Source organism: Trachemys scripta, chromosome 6, assembly GCF_013100865.1.
Source record: "Trachemys scripta elegans isolate TJP31775 chromosome 6, CAS_Tse_1.0, whole genome shotgun sequence".
Classification (NCBI taxonomy): domain Eukaryota; kingdom Metazoa; phylum Chordata; order Testudines; family Emydidae; genus Trachemys; species Trachemys scripta.
The window spans coordinates 122,374,598-122,389,272 of record NC_048303.1 but is presented as its reverse complement, the minus strand read 5'-3'; the positions used below and the strand labels follow the sequence as shown (position 1 = coordinate 122,389,272).

Genomic DNA, 14,675 nt, shown 5'->3' with positions numbered 1-14,675 from the left:
TATTTCAGATTTACCTTAATTCACTTAAAATCCAGATGCTTTCCCAACATCTTGGATTTCTTTAGAAACTAATTTTAGGGAAATATTTGGTTTAGATAACAAAAATATTACGTCATTCGCATAAAATGCTGTTTTCTGATGTGTTCCTGCAAGATTTAGTCCTCTGATCAATCCATTATCCCTTATCTTCTGGGCAAAAGACTTGCTGGCCAGTGCAAAAAGTAAAGGAGACAATGGACATCCCTGCTTAGTCCCTCTGTGTAACTGAAACTGGAGATTTAACCCCATTAACTCACAAAGCTGCATTTGGGCTGCTGTGAAGAGCATTATCCATTAAAGGAATTGGAGGCCAAGGTCCATTTGGGACAGGATTTGAAACAAAATGTTCCATTCTATTCTATCAAAGGCTTTCTCTGTGTCTAATGATAACAAGGGGTTTGTATCTTTTAACAGTGATATGGGCATATAGGAAGTGTGGAAGAAAAAGTCTTTTCCATTGTTAGGGAGAACCACCACAGTAGCTTCTTTCATAGTTTGTGCAAGTTCCTCCCCTAGGTGCTTCTCAAGGGACCCACTAATACCTTCTTAAATATCTTGTAAAATTCAGCTGGAGAGCCATTGGGTCCTACAGTTTTAGCACTTTTCTTCCTTGCAGTTGCCTCTAGGATTTCTTCTTCTGTTATTTTTTTAATTTAAAGTTTCTTTATCAATTTTGCTTATCTTTGGCAAGCCTGCTACTTCCAGATATTTCTGAATAATTTCAGAGCCTGGAGTATCTGAGGTATAGAGATTTTTATCGGCAGCAAAAGTAACCCATATTTCATCAGTGAGTGTAACTATCTTTGGCTGATTGTCCATCCCAGCTACCAAATATTACTCCCACTGGTTCATGATCTGACCATGTAATATTGCCAATTTCTGCAGATTTTATCTGCTTCATTAAGGATTTAGAGATTAACGTTACATCTTTTCTAGTATAGAACTGATGATGGTGTGACTAAAATGTGTAATCTCTTTCCCCGGAGAGATTGAATTGTTGGCCCAGCGACTTCAGTGCCGCACCTGCTTCCCTGTCCCTCTGGTCTTTTTTATCAGATCTGTCCTAGTAAGTGTGCAATTGACGTCTCCTCCAAGTGTAATTCCCTCTTTCCCCAAAGTGTTGCCATGTTTTAAGGAAGTCACTGGAGGATTTTAAGAACAGTTTGGACAAACGCTTGTCAGGGATGGTCTAGGTTTACTTGGTACTGCCTCTGTGCAGGGGGGCTAGACTAGATGACTTCTCAAGGTCCATTCCAGCCCTACATTTCAATGAGTATTTGATGGAAATATGCAGTCCTGGAGCTAGAATGAAAATTCTGACAGCTTCACTAGTTTCCAAAAGCTCAATTCCTTCACGGTAGTGTGTAGTTCTCTGGTTAGCAGCTGTTGTCACATCTCCTGGAGTTCATGAAACTCTGGAGAATTCATACTATTGCGTCCTCTGAGATAGCTCTCTACGTAGCTCTTGGTTTTGGCTAGTTTGAAACACTATGTACATGTGCCGTGTACATTTCCATGGGCAGGAGTGTCTATCCTCTTAGCAGGGGGATTTCTGACTCATGTGAAAGCTCCTGTACAATGTTTCTCATATCCAGCAGGGCAGATGCATTTGTGCATCAACTGGTGATCGATGATTATCCAAAGTTTGTGGATGTTGAAGTCCTTCTATGAGAGATTCCAAATGCCCTCACCTTAATACATAAAGTGAACCTGGGGATTTTAGTTAGGGATTTTGTCACTTCCTAGTCAAGACCTGTTAGAAAGGTAGCATGTCCCCAAAATGTCATGATCTATTCCACTAGAGTAATAGTAACACTGAATGTATGCTTTCACCAGTCCCGTGTAGCAGATGTGTCTAGGACAGTGTTGGACAATCATATTATTAATTTTTTTAATAATAAGGATACCAGCTGTTTTAATCTGATATTCAGGTTTTTAGCTGCCCATTCTGGTGTGTGTACGGGGTGTTCCTCTTCTATTCTGAATGAATGATTCTAGGCAAGGACTAAGGGGTATGTAGATAAGATTCCTCCTCCTCCCCCATCATAATGTGTCAAGACTTTAAACAGTCCCATATTCATGCAGTAGTGTTTTGCTCCAAGAGTATGGATCTGTGGTGTCAACAGCTGTTAGATAATTAATATAACTTGTTAGTGAAGTCTGCTTCCACTGGTTGGCCTGATGGGCCATTTGTGAGAGCTGTGTACCATTCCCCATTCTGCTCCCTTTGGCGAGATCATCCGTGTGGAAATGTCCTAATAGCCCCATCGGCTGCTGAGTGGGGAGAGTTAACTGTACTATTCAGCAGTTGTCTGTCCAGTTGATTTATGGGTTGCGTTGGTAGCTAAGAAATGGGGAAGTTTGAGGCTTTGTGTGGGAGAGACAACGGAAATGGAAAGGGAAGGTTTTTCCAGAGAAGGAAAAGTACAATTCAGTATCTTCCATTGTGGTTTTCTTCTGTCGGTGGAAAAAGACAAACTTTTGAACTCCACAGAGCTCTTCTTGAGGCTTTGACCCGAAGAAGAGCTCTGCGGAGCTCCAAAGCTTTTCTTGTCCAGTAAAAAATATTACCTCACCCAGCTTGTGTCTCAAGTTAATTTAAGGTATTTAATTTTCTCGTGCCTGTTAATATTATCATGTAACCACTGAAAGAATACAAAACTCTGGCAAATTTATTATTTATTAAAATGTACATCTAAATGTGTTGTCTCTTGGCAGTCGGAATGCCTCCAGAATTTCAAACTTCTAGAAGTTCTTATGGCCAGTAAGCAAGGTAAATCAAGCGTTATTTGCTTTTCTATTCCAATGAATAACTGTAGTTGAGTCCTGTAGTATTCATTTATGTATTTTAATGTTAATACATCCATATTTAATTTTTACAGTTGATCCTCCAATAACTGACAGATACTTGGTGTATAATTATGCTGAAAAATGTTGAAATATTGAATCAGAAATGCTTTTTTTTAAATTGTCATCATAAATTTTGTGTTTAGTACTTTACTCTCCCTTCTTTGTACTAAAAGAAAGCATATGGCAAGGTTGTGTTTTCCGAAGAGATGTGCAAATATGAGATTTTTCAGGTTAGTGGCAAAACCAAAAAAATTATGGAGGGGCGGGGAAATCAGTTCAAGTCGAACCAAAATGGAGTTTTGTTTTGATATTTTCCCTCCTCCCCCTGATGAAAAGCAAAAGTTGAAAAAATAGTTTTGGGTTGAAAGTTTTGTTTTGTTTTTGAAGGCTTTATTTTTTTTTTTAAAGAAAATAGTGAAATTCCAAAACAAAAAGTTGAAACATTTCATTTCAGAAATGCTGAAACAAACACTTTTGAAGTTACTTAAAATTTTTATTTGACCGAAACAATTTGCCGACATTGACCTGAATTTGTTAATTGTTTTGGTTGACGCCAATCTGCATTTTTTCAGTGGAAAAAATTATTTGCATGAGAAATGTCACCCAGCTGTCTAATTTTCTGATGCATACTTACCCACTGGTGAAAAGGACTGTTTTTTTGGGAGATGCCCTTTGAAGGCAGCTATTACTTAATTGGGGTCAATAACTTTGCTATTAAAGCAGATCACACGCAGGCCAGTGCGAAGAAGCTTTTCGGTGCTGCTGTTTGGCTATATCTATTCCATGAATAAACCAAGAATTTGAGTTCAGGGACACGTAGGGCCGGATGCTCGGGTCCCTATAGCGGCTGTGTTGCTCTGGTTGGAGGGACGGCCTGGTGGTGAAGAGGCTAGACTGGGACTTCTGATCTGGGTTCAGCCCAGTCCTGCAGGAACTCTGTGGTTGAGCCAGGAGCTAAGGATGTGTCTACACTGCCAAGAAAGGTGTTCTTACTGTGGGTTAAAGTAGCAGTGAAGACATAGCATTCAGGTTAGCAGCTCAAGTTAAAGCCTCTAGGGTTAGGTCTACAGAGCTGCGCACGGCCTAGCCTACCCAAGCGAGCGTGAATCCAGCTCGTGTGGGTAGCAGTAGTAGTGAAGACAGCCCAGTGCTGGCTTCAGTGCAAGTACTACCAGTCTGGCATGGACCCTGGCTATGCATTTGGGTCACTAGCCTGAGCTGAAGCCTACGATGCACTGTCTTCACTGCTCTTGCTAGCTGCACTAGCTAGCTCGGAGAGGCTAGTACCATGAGTCGCTTTTGCTGCATAGACATACCCTAGGGGAGCTTGGAGTTGAGTTCGTGCTGCTAACCTGAGTAAAAAGCAGAGGTGCTGTCTCTTCACTACTGTATTACAGGAGTTAGCAAACCCAAGTTCGAAACACCCCTTTTATTTTCAGGGAGATGGACCCTAAGTGACTTGCCCAAGGTGTTTCACTCTCTCTGTATTCCAGTTCCCAATCTGTACAGTGGCAGGATAAATTAAAGCGTATGAAGCACTCGAATACTCTTGTGATGGAGGCCATAGAAATACTTGGGTAGAGTTTTAACATATGATTGTAACTTTCCCTTGTTTTCTTTATAATCATGAATTATGTAATCATAAATCAAAGACTTCATCAAATTATTTCCTCACAGCGCCCTGGGAATGGGGTTTATGTTTTGTATGTTCCTTTGGCTGATGATTTGGTTTTGCAACAGTAGAGCGAAAGGGCTATTGTTTAGGGTCATGCAGAAACCGTGCATCTGTTTGCCACAATGGTAATGTATTAAAATGTTGTGGTTAGTGTTTTCTTTTTTTATCTGTCAGGATGAGTCATGTTTTCCCAATCATCTGCTTTCAAATACAGTAATTAGTTTGTTACCAGAGTATTGTTTGGTTGTGATTAGCTGCAAAATGTTATTATCCTTAATATATATATATATATATATATATGAATAAATAAAGGGTGGGGGTACTTAAAAGCTTTGTGCAAATTAACGGAAGTGCAATTTAAATCCTCCTCAGAGTTTTGCTGCTGAATATGGCTTGTAGCTTGTGTGTTCATATTTCTACTTGTGTTTAATATTAAAGAAAGTGGTAAAACGTAGGTCAAGGCATTAATTTCCCTAAAACAGTCATTTTTATTTGCTTTTGCTTTCATTTGAGTTATGTCATAATTCAGACGTTTTAAAGAAAAACACTATCGTTGCTTTTCTTTCTCTAGTTCAGCGAATGGTGCTGGATGACCAGGAGATGATCCTGAGCAGACTTAGGGACATAAGAAAGGTAAACAAGTAAAGAAATAATCAATCTGGTTTGTGCTTTCTGATCAGTTGGGGGTCATTTTTTTCTCAATTTCTGGGTAATTTTAATTTTCATTAAACTAAGGAGCTGCAGCTTCTATGTAAGCTCCTAAACAGAACAGTCAGGTTTCGGAGCGAAGTTTTTGTAATTTGTAATTCTTTCCGAGCACAAAGTTCTGGTAGCGAGTGGCATTGCTTCAGAGCTACATCGATTTTTTTTTTTTATGACATTGTGTTTTTCCCCTGCTATATAACGTGTTGTAGCATGACTAGTTGATTTCTTTTTTCTAGACTTCAATACGTCAGATGAATCAGACAAGATTTTACATTGTAGAAAATAATAAATCTGTCGTGCGGGTAAATTTGTTTGTGGGTGGCTTGCCACCTCAGCTCTCTGCTGAAGAATACACTAACATCCTCAAGGATGACTTAGCTATCAAAAGTAAGTCAAATAGTGTTATCTTTGGACTGCAAGGACTTGATTTCACTGTCTATTCCTATGTATAGAATAACATGCTATAGTAAAATTGTGTTCCTTCTCTTCCAATTTTGCTTATGTACATTTGTGACTCCTTTGTTGGCAAATGTTGTCTTTTAAAAATCACTATTTTTTTTCTTGTTACGTTTTATCTGAAATAGTGACATTTCCCCTCTGCTTTTACCTTCAGAGCTCTGCAAATCTGTGGATATCCACTTTATATCCGTGGGTCATTTTCGCAAATCTGATGCGGATACAAATTTTGTATCTGCGCAGGGCTGTATTTATCTTAACATACTGACGGCTCTGTATAAGAAATAAAAATGTATGTGACAGCTTGCTTTTTGTTCAGAGGATGGTCAGTAAGGCACTTGGGTTGCCTTTATATATATATATATTTGGTTACATTGACCTTTTTAGCTGTTTTTCTAAAAGTATTATTACTTTCTGTTTAAACGACACAGGTAAATTCTAAATGAGTGCATTCTCTTTAAAAGTAACCAGCTGAAAGTCAGTTTTTTATCAAAGAATATGTAAGCTTATATTAATCGTTTCCCAAGAATAGTACCTGGGATTTAACTTCCTTTAAGAAGGTAAATTGAGTGACGTTAACAGATACCTTAATGCTACCTGTCATATGGCTTGTGTGCTGTATTAGTTCAAATTGTGGCAACACAATTTAATTCAGAAGTGAAAAGGGGGGGGGAGTACATTTAATAATTTTGTCTTTATTACAGCGAATATATTCTGTCTACACTATTGAAAATTCACTTTGTCCCTTTCTACAGTAAACAAATTTATCTTTTCATATAGCTTTTACTTTTCAAAGTTAAACACCAGGGGGAAGTTGTTTTTTACTTATACAAAGTTTGAAAAACAACCACCAACTTTTAAGGTGACTTTGGAAGAGGGAAAGTGTTAATTGGGGATGCTATCTGTTTTTTGCGATTTTAAAAAGTTTTTGATTTGAAATCAGTGCTTTTAAAATTTACTGTTCATCTACCCAAAGTCTGAAGTACATTCTCTTTTAATCTTTGCAGCAAATCTGCTTTCTTTGAGTCATGTTTACTCAGTGCAAGGTAAGCCTCTAACATTTTAAACTGAGTTCAGTATTGTAAAAACATACCAACTTCAGAAATTCAGTCACATGCTAAAAGTTCAAACATAAAAGAATATATTAGAGATCTTATCATCTAAAGAAAAAGTCTTTAAAAATCAGATGTAAAACATCGTAGCATATTTATATAAGCCACAATACATTTTATTAGAACTTTGTTTTTTATAAGGTGGCTTCATGCCTTGTATGAATGTGATGAAGTTTTCTCTGTTAAAAGTGAGTTTTGAATGTTAATTTCAAGCAGCTAGGAGAGTCCGTTGTTGCAGGCAATACCATACATCCTCTTCTCATTTTGTTCTTTTAAAAAATAAGATATTGGAATTTGTTTCTGTTGTTAAACTTAAAAAAATGGAATTTCAAGCTCTGTGTTTCACAGATCCAGCATTTTGATTTTAATAAGTCCACTGGAGGGGATGAGGCTAATCTGTTATCTTTGGAAAATTCTTACTTTAGTTTGTTAGATACTCTTCCACTGGACACACACTTTTTGTTTGAGATGTTGCTTTGCTACTGGTGTTAAAGAATGAGGTTTATTTCATCCTGGGGTGAAGGAAATTGGGGAAGTAAGAAACACCTCCAAAACCACTAGAACATTTAGCATCCGGAGTGCTGAAACCTGACAGCTACGCATCTGTATTCTTAGTATCCTCAACCATGGAATAGAAAAGACTTCCTTTAGCTTTTATCCATCTGCCACCAAATGATGATTCATAAAAGCTTATTTTCAAATGCATCGTCCAGTCTCAATTTCAAATGACTGCATTAGTGGGGCGTCAGTGACTTAATTTGGGAGGTTAAGGCCTACAATACTGTGGAATAATCTTCAGAAAATGTTCCTGATATCCTGTTTAGATACTCCTTTGCCCAGTTGCATTCCACTAATCCATACCCAAAAGCCCATGTTTACTGCCGAGGTACCAGTTATACCCCTGTGGGGCTGGGAAACACAGATGTTTTCCCTCATAAAGACCATTGGAACCCCCTGGGATGTTTTTGAACAACTCCTTTCCCTTTTTTGTATTTGCAGCATGGAAAATAATTGTAGGTTATGATCCTCCTCTTACCCATAGTTTGTTTTAAATCCAGTTTACATGTAGGTGTTTTACAGAGATCTCTGCTCATGAATTAATCCATGTCATCATTTTTATGGCTGTTTGAAGTTTGTTCAGTTCCTGAATATTTTTCTATTTCCGAGACACTCTCAATGGGGTGGGAAGCTCTAGGTGGGAGTCAGACCTTCCTGGGCCATGGTATGATGGCTCTTAAGAAACAGCCAAAATTCCATAGAATTTTTTTCTTTTTCTTTTAGCCACGATACTGTTTGGCAAGCTCATAGCTAACCTGTTAGCCATTGTCCTTCCTCGTTTTGTTTGGCATTATTGGTTCCAATATTTCGTTCACACTAAACAGCTGATTTCTTTTGCCTGAATTTTTTTTCGTACTAGATGGATTTTTTCCCAACCTGCTCAGATACCTAAGCTCCTTTTATATTCTTTCTCTGACCACTCTACTTTTTGTAACACCCCATCAGTTTTGCCCAGCACTAGCGAGTGGATCTTTCTCAACAATGTTCCCAGGTGGCTTGGTTTGGTTTTTCCTTTCTTTTCTGTGTTGATGGATTTTTGAATTAAATACAAATAGGACTTTGCATTCTTGGCACCCAGTTTATTGCAGTGGATGACTTTCTTATATTTTCTTAAGTACCATAAAACTATTTTCTTTCCTGGTAATCTGTTTTTCCTTATCTTAACTTTATAGTAAGCTAGTTTATTTGCAACTAAAGAATCACTTAAATACATTTGTTACAGGTGCTGTTGTACTTGAAATGTCTTGTTTTTCTGAAGCTGAAAGAATATATATGGTAGCTAAAGATACAACGGTCAATGACAAACAACTTACTGCTGCTGTGATTCCTGAAGTTCTGGTAAGATCTTTAGGTTACATCCTGTGTAAGAAAAAGTCAGACTCTCTTTTGAGAGAGAGTGGAGTGAAAATTGTTTGGTATTTGAAGGGACGGGTGGGCAAAAATAGACTGAAATTGAGCTTTTGTAAACATTCGGATAAAGAATAGAGAAAGAGCCTGTATTGTATGTCCCTGATGTACATCTGTGTATGAATGGCTGCTTGTTCCGTTGATACTGATCATGAAGTGCTGAACGGTGATGTGAGTGTAGTTACAAAGCTATAAAGGAGCGAAAAGCAATTTTAATTCTTTTCCCTAAATTCTTTCCACTATCACTAAAATTTGATGGAATCCCTTTTCTTTTAATAGCAGTTTGCTGTAGCATCTACATTGAAGTTACTTCAGTGTTTAAACTTGATTCCTGGATAGTTCTGGGATAGCCCCACCCACTCGTGGGTGATCTCCTCTTTGCTGAGTGGCTGAATTCCCTTGTTTGGGAGAGGGGTGGGAGTGCACATGCACATTTACCAACTTGTACCCTGTATACTGTATTGTTGGGCTGCCTCCCAGGAGGAGTCTTGTCACCCTCTCCCTCCTGAGGGAAGAACAGGAGGGCCAAGGAATCTTAGGGTAAGCTGGGGCTCTAGGACGCTGCGTGGTGGGGGGGTCCCAGAGCCAAAGCCCAAACATCTACACCGCAATTAAACAGCCCATTAGCCGAAGCTCCATGAACCTGGGTCTGCTGGCACTGGCCAGCCGCGGGGGTCTAATTGCATTGAAGACATATGCTTTGTTCCTTCTTCAAGTGACCTCTACATGTTCTTACTCATGGGATGGCTGACGGCGCAGCCTGGCCATGCTGTAAACGTGCAGAATTCATTCTGAGCTCTGGTTGCAGGTGAAATCACCTTCTTTTTTATATCTAGAACTAATGACGTCAACAAATATTTCGACTATAATTTAATCTATAGACGTTAGCTGACCTCTCTAGCATTCCAGTAAACAGCACAAAAAGTAGGTTAAGCTGAAGCTGCTATCTTTCTTCAAAGCCACTGAAATATGTCACCTTGCAGAGAGTCTGTTTCTTTGCTCTTCCCTTGCCAGGCATGAGAGGCTGGCAATGCAGAAGGCTAGACGCTTTCCCTGAGAGGAAAGTGCATCGTGTGCTGTTTTGTGACAACTCTGACTGGTACTTAGGGTGGGCTCTGGAGAGGTTTTTTAAAGGGCCCTGCCTGAAAGAGAAATGGAAGAGAGTTAACTCAACGCTGTGCTTTTTAACCCAGGCAAAGTGAGAGTTCTGTGGTAAAGCTTATGATATACGTCATTTACTTGGTTACCATTTAATATCCATAATTCAATAAACTTCAGTGAAATACTCTTAATGAAGTGATGTGGTGAATACTTCATCACTTGAAGACTTTAGAAGAGGATTGGTTGTCTTTCTAAAAGACATATTGTAGCTCAAGCAGAAGTTGTGGGCTAGGTGCAGGAATCATTTGGTGAAATTCCCTGGCCTGTGTTGTGAAGGAGGTCAGAATAGATGATCCTAAAGGTCCTTTCTGGTCTTAAAATCTGTGACTCTACGGAAGTGCTTTATTTGGTACTGATTGACCAATAACTTTTCTGCTCCAAATTGCAAGTCATCTCAGAAAATATCAATTGACTTGAAAAGGACAGCATGTCATTCTCTTTGTGCCGCCAAATAAATATTCCTAACAATGTTTTTAATTTGTAATAGTTTTCAGATTCTAACGAGCTATTGGGGTGAGGTGGGGGGAAAGCAGTACAGCGAGATTATTTTAGAACAGCATAGTTGATGTAGGACCTAGATTAAAAAAATGTGGTGTGATCATTTTCTGCAGAGCCATCAGAGGGCATACAAATGATATAACATATCCTCTTTCCAGAGATGTGTTGACATCCTTAGCACCGCAGCTAAATAAAATGATGATGTTAGTTTCAAGCTTCATTAGAATTACAGAAAAAAATCAATGTTTGCCAAATTATACAAAATTAATAGGAAAAAATGTGTGTTTCTATGAGGGTAATGCAAACAATGGCTTAAAATAAAAGAATCTTTGTTTAAAGTTGCTTTTGAAATAATGTAGATAATGTGACAGCAGTTATGAAACAGAGCATAAGTCACAAATGACTTTGTGTAAGTCTATAAAGAGTATTGTGTAGTTATTAAAAAGGAACAGTGCTTTAACCACCTACAAATCTGAAGTTCTCCACTTCTATAGAAGAGAAGTTATTAGAATGAGTCGTCTTAGACCATTTTTTCTCAAAAATGTGTGCCTTCAAAAAGCTCTATGAAGGGAAACTTTGTGTAGGCATGAAACTAATGACAATCTGAAAGAGCATTTGTTTGAAACTTTCCAATCCCCCCCCCCCCCCCCCAAAAAAAAATCTTTGCAAGCCCCATCCAATACTCCTTACATGAGCAATATGCCCCATGAAATTACTGGGTATTTTTCTAGAGAAAAATCAATTTGCTTGTGTTCTAAATCTACATTGGTCTCAAAAGGGATAAAAACAAAGTTGGTCATTTTTTGGTTATTGGCCTTCACAGGTTAAATAGGAAAGTGCTGGGCAGTTTATATGGTCAGGAGGTATAGCTCTGTGGTTTGAGCAGTGGCCTGCTAAGCCCAGGGTTGTGAGTTCAATCCTTGAGGGGGCCATTTAGGGATCTGGGGCAAAAATCTGTCTGGGGATTGGTCCTGCTTTGAGCAGGGGGTTGGACTAGATGACCTCCTGAGGTCCCTCCAACATTCTATGATCCTATGACTGTACTCTGAAATGTTTACCTGGCTAGGCTCGCTGTGTCTCAGGGTTCCTGACATTATATAGAATAGCGCTGAGCCCTCTGAAGTCAGGAATATAGATCCTGATGCTTATCCTAAAATGCAAGTTATATCTAGAAACCCTGGGCTCATTGGCACTATCAGGCTGCACTTCTGATAGGCAGGAAGATTTACAATAAATTCTGAAATGATAGAAAATGGATTGCTTCTGCTCAGTAATCTCTAAAATGAAACTTACTTTAGTAGTTAACATTGAGAGTTTCAAGCCATCTAACGTGGAAAGTAGCTTACTTTGCTCATTGTTTACCTAGAGTAAACTATCAAGAACTTCAAGTAAGATTTTGTTCTTTTTTTATAATTGTATGTGATCTTTTAGCCCTGCACACAGCTGTGGGAAATACTTGTATAAAAATTTAGTATTGTACCAAACAATATTGTATTTGTTTTTCCTCTGTCACTGTTGCGGGAGTGGGAAGAATTGACTGACTAAAATGAGAATGGAGCAAAATTTAGTCCCAGAAAAGGAATGCGTGGTTCGAAACGAAAAACTGTCAGATTTTCAATTTTGACCTAAAAGTCGTGAGCCATTTTTGTAAAGATGTAACTTAATAATAAAAAAAGCTCCAACGTCTCTAATCTTGAAGGCTAGTTATCATTTGGCACAAAAGTAAACAGTAAAACTTGGTGTCTCCTCTCAGATTTATTCTTTGCATATTATAAAAGCAAAACTATTCATTTACGCCATTTGAGATGCCTTTTAAAAATAAGGCCCTGTCTAAACTCATGGCTCTTGTGAGCTTTTTATGAAAGTTTGTCTGAGATATATTTTTCCCTGGTTTATCTTGATTAAAAATAGTTTAAATACAACATTCATTAGAATGGTTCTCATGTCTTCTCACACAGACAGACCGGTAGGATTGGCCTACCTTTGTATGTTATGTCCTTGCCACCTCACTATATTTGACTTAGGGATTTTGTTAAATAAAGTTTATTTCAGAATATTTAAGTAAAATAAAATATTTTGTCCTTTAATTAACGTGTGAACAACAGTACAGCATGTGGCAGAACAACATTTTCTTGTACTGCATACAATGCCCGCCTAGAATCATAGGGTTAGAATGGACCGCAAGGGTCATCCAATCCAACCCCCTGCCAAGATGGAGGATTTGTTTTGTCTAAACCAGTGGTCCCAAACTTTTTACGTCACCCCGCCCCTTACCCCTGTCCATGCCTCCCCACCCGCCCCATGGCTGGGAGCGGGGCCAAGGCTCTGGAAGGGAGAGGTGATGCGGACAAGGGTAAGGGGGCTGAGGCTGGGGTCATAGCTGGAGGAGGGGGCGGGAACAGAGCTTCTACCAGGGGCTGAAGTCAGCAGCCGGTGCCCCAGGCCAGCAGCCGGCTCTTGGGCAGGGCCAGGACTCTGGGCGCAGGGGCAGGAGCAGAGTTGGGTGGCGCTCCCTACCTGTCCCTGTGGTGACTGGCCCAGGCTCCAGCTGCACCCCCCGAACATTCCTGCCTGCTCCCCATAGATTGGGGACCTCTGGTCTAAACCATCCAGGACAGATAGCTATTAAGTCGTCTCTTGAAAACCTGCAGTGAAGGAACTTGCACAACCTCCCTAGGCAGTTTGTTCCACATTCCTACTGTTCTTACAGTTCAGAAGTTTTTCCTGAGATTTCATCTAAATCTGCTGTGGTGTAGTTTGAACCCATTGCCTCTTGTCCTGCCCTCTGTGGCAAGAGCGAACAATTTTTCACCATCTTTTTTATAGCAGCCTTTCAAATGTTTAGCAATGGAGCGCTTGTATCCCATTACATCTAGTGTTCTCTTCTGAGTGAAGAGTACAGATGGCAGATAGATGAGAGAATTGCTGGTCAGCAACCAGGCAAACGGATGTTTGATTAGCAGTTTATTTTGGTCTACATACTGGGAAAGTTTATCCATTTCTATGTCTGTAGTTAATCTCTCCAGTAAATACTGAGCAACTGAGAAGACATCAGAAGTACATCTCAAGACCAGGTTTTTACAGGGCACTTGGGGCAGTACCATCTTATGTTCGTACAGTGCTTGGGCCTCACTCCTGATGGGGCTCAGTAGGTATTACTGAAGTATACATCTTAATAATAAGGATAATGAACAAATATCAAATTCAGTTGCTGTCGCTTTAAATGGAATTATTTTCCCTTGTGCCATAGATACCTGAACCCTGACTTGCTGGACCTGCATGCAAACTAAAATCTTAAACTAGTTGAATATAATGTTGTTGTGTGGACAAATAACTCTTTAAAAACAAATGTAGAGAGGGGATAAGGAATCGTGGCTGAAGTGTGACCGTAGGCAAGGAAATAATATGTATAGGAGCCAGTTTGGCCTAAAAATATTGTGCTGAGTCATAAATCGCAGTAAGCGTTTAGACAAATGTGTTCACCAGCAGAATTTGGCCTCCTGGTGAGCAGAGGCAGTAATAATGCCCCTCATAGCCAAATTATTGCAGCAGGTCCATTCTAGCCTCCCCATCCCATTGCAACATTACAAAAATATACACAAACCTCTACACAGCCTCTTGTTAAGTATAAAGAATGATGTGAAAGTTACAATATGCTAAGATGACCCCTCTTACCTGGACCCAGGAATATGGGGATCCAAACTCGGGGAATCCTAAGTACCTTTCTCACACAGCTGCTGCAGAGAATACATGTGTAAATGCCTACTTTGATTGCAGAGCTGAGTTTTCTGGTCTGCATCTTCTGGATAAAAACTGCTCCCACCAGAAAAAATGGATAAAGTTTGCAGCACAGAACACTTTGTATTCATTTGCTGTTAGGTATTCCATTCTGCCACCACCAGACACGGCTATGCCCAATATTCAGCAGAAATGGGATTAGAATGAATAACAAATCTGTCAGAGCACAAAACTACAGCCTACTAATCCTGCCAAATAAAACAACCTGTAGTGACTGCCACAGCATGTAAGTCACGCCCCTCCAGCTATCTTTGGGGGGATAAGGAATAAATTTCTGACTAAAAACCAGCCAACGCGAAACCGCTCTGCAAATTTCACTTTTCAAGCATCATACCAAAGTCGGGATAAAGAAAAAAAACATCCTACACAAGACTGTGTGAGTCACATATTCCATTCTACGAAGTAACAAACCGTAA

At 39.4% G+C, this 14,675-nt stretch overlaps 1 protein-coding gene across 2 annotated transcripts in view; it reads left to right on the top strand.

The window, feature by feature from the left end:
* DGKQ (diacylglycerol kinase theta) overlaps positions 1–14,675 on the top strand; it is a 98,490-nt gene that overhangs the window by 50,046 nt on the left and 33,769 nt on the right. For both annotated transcript variants that reach the window (XM_034773314.1, XM_034773313.1), the window contains 5 exons: positions 2,758–2,812; positions 5,136–5,197; positions 5,506–5,656; positions 6,733–6,771; positions 8,618–8,733. In XM_034773314.1, the coding sequence (XP_034629205.1) occupies positions 2,758–2,812; positions 5,136–5,197; positions 5,506–5,656; positions 6,733–6,771; positions 8,618–8,733 (423 nt within the window). The remainder of the gene's footprint in view (positions 1–2,757; positions 2,813–5,135; positions 5,198–5,505; positions 5,657–6,732; positions 6,772–8,617; positions 8,734–14,675) is intronic.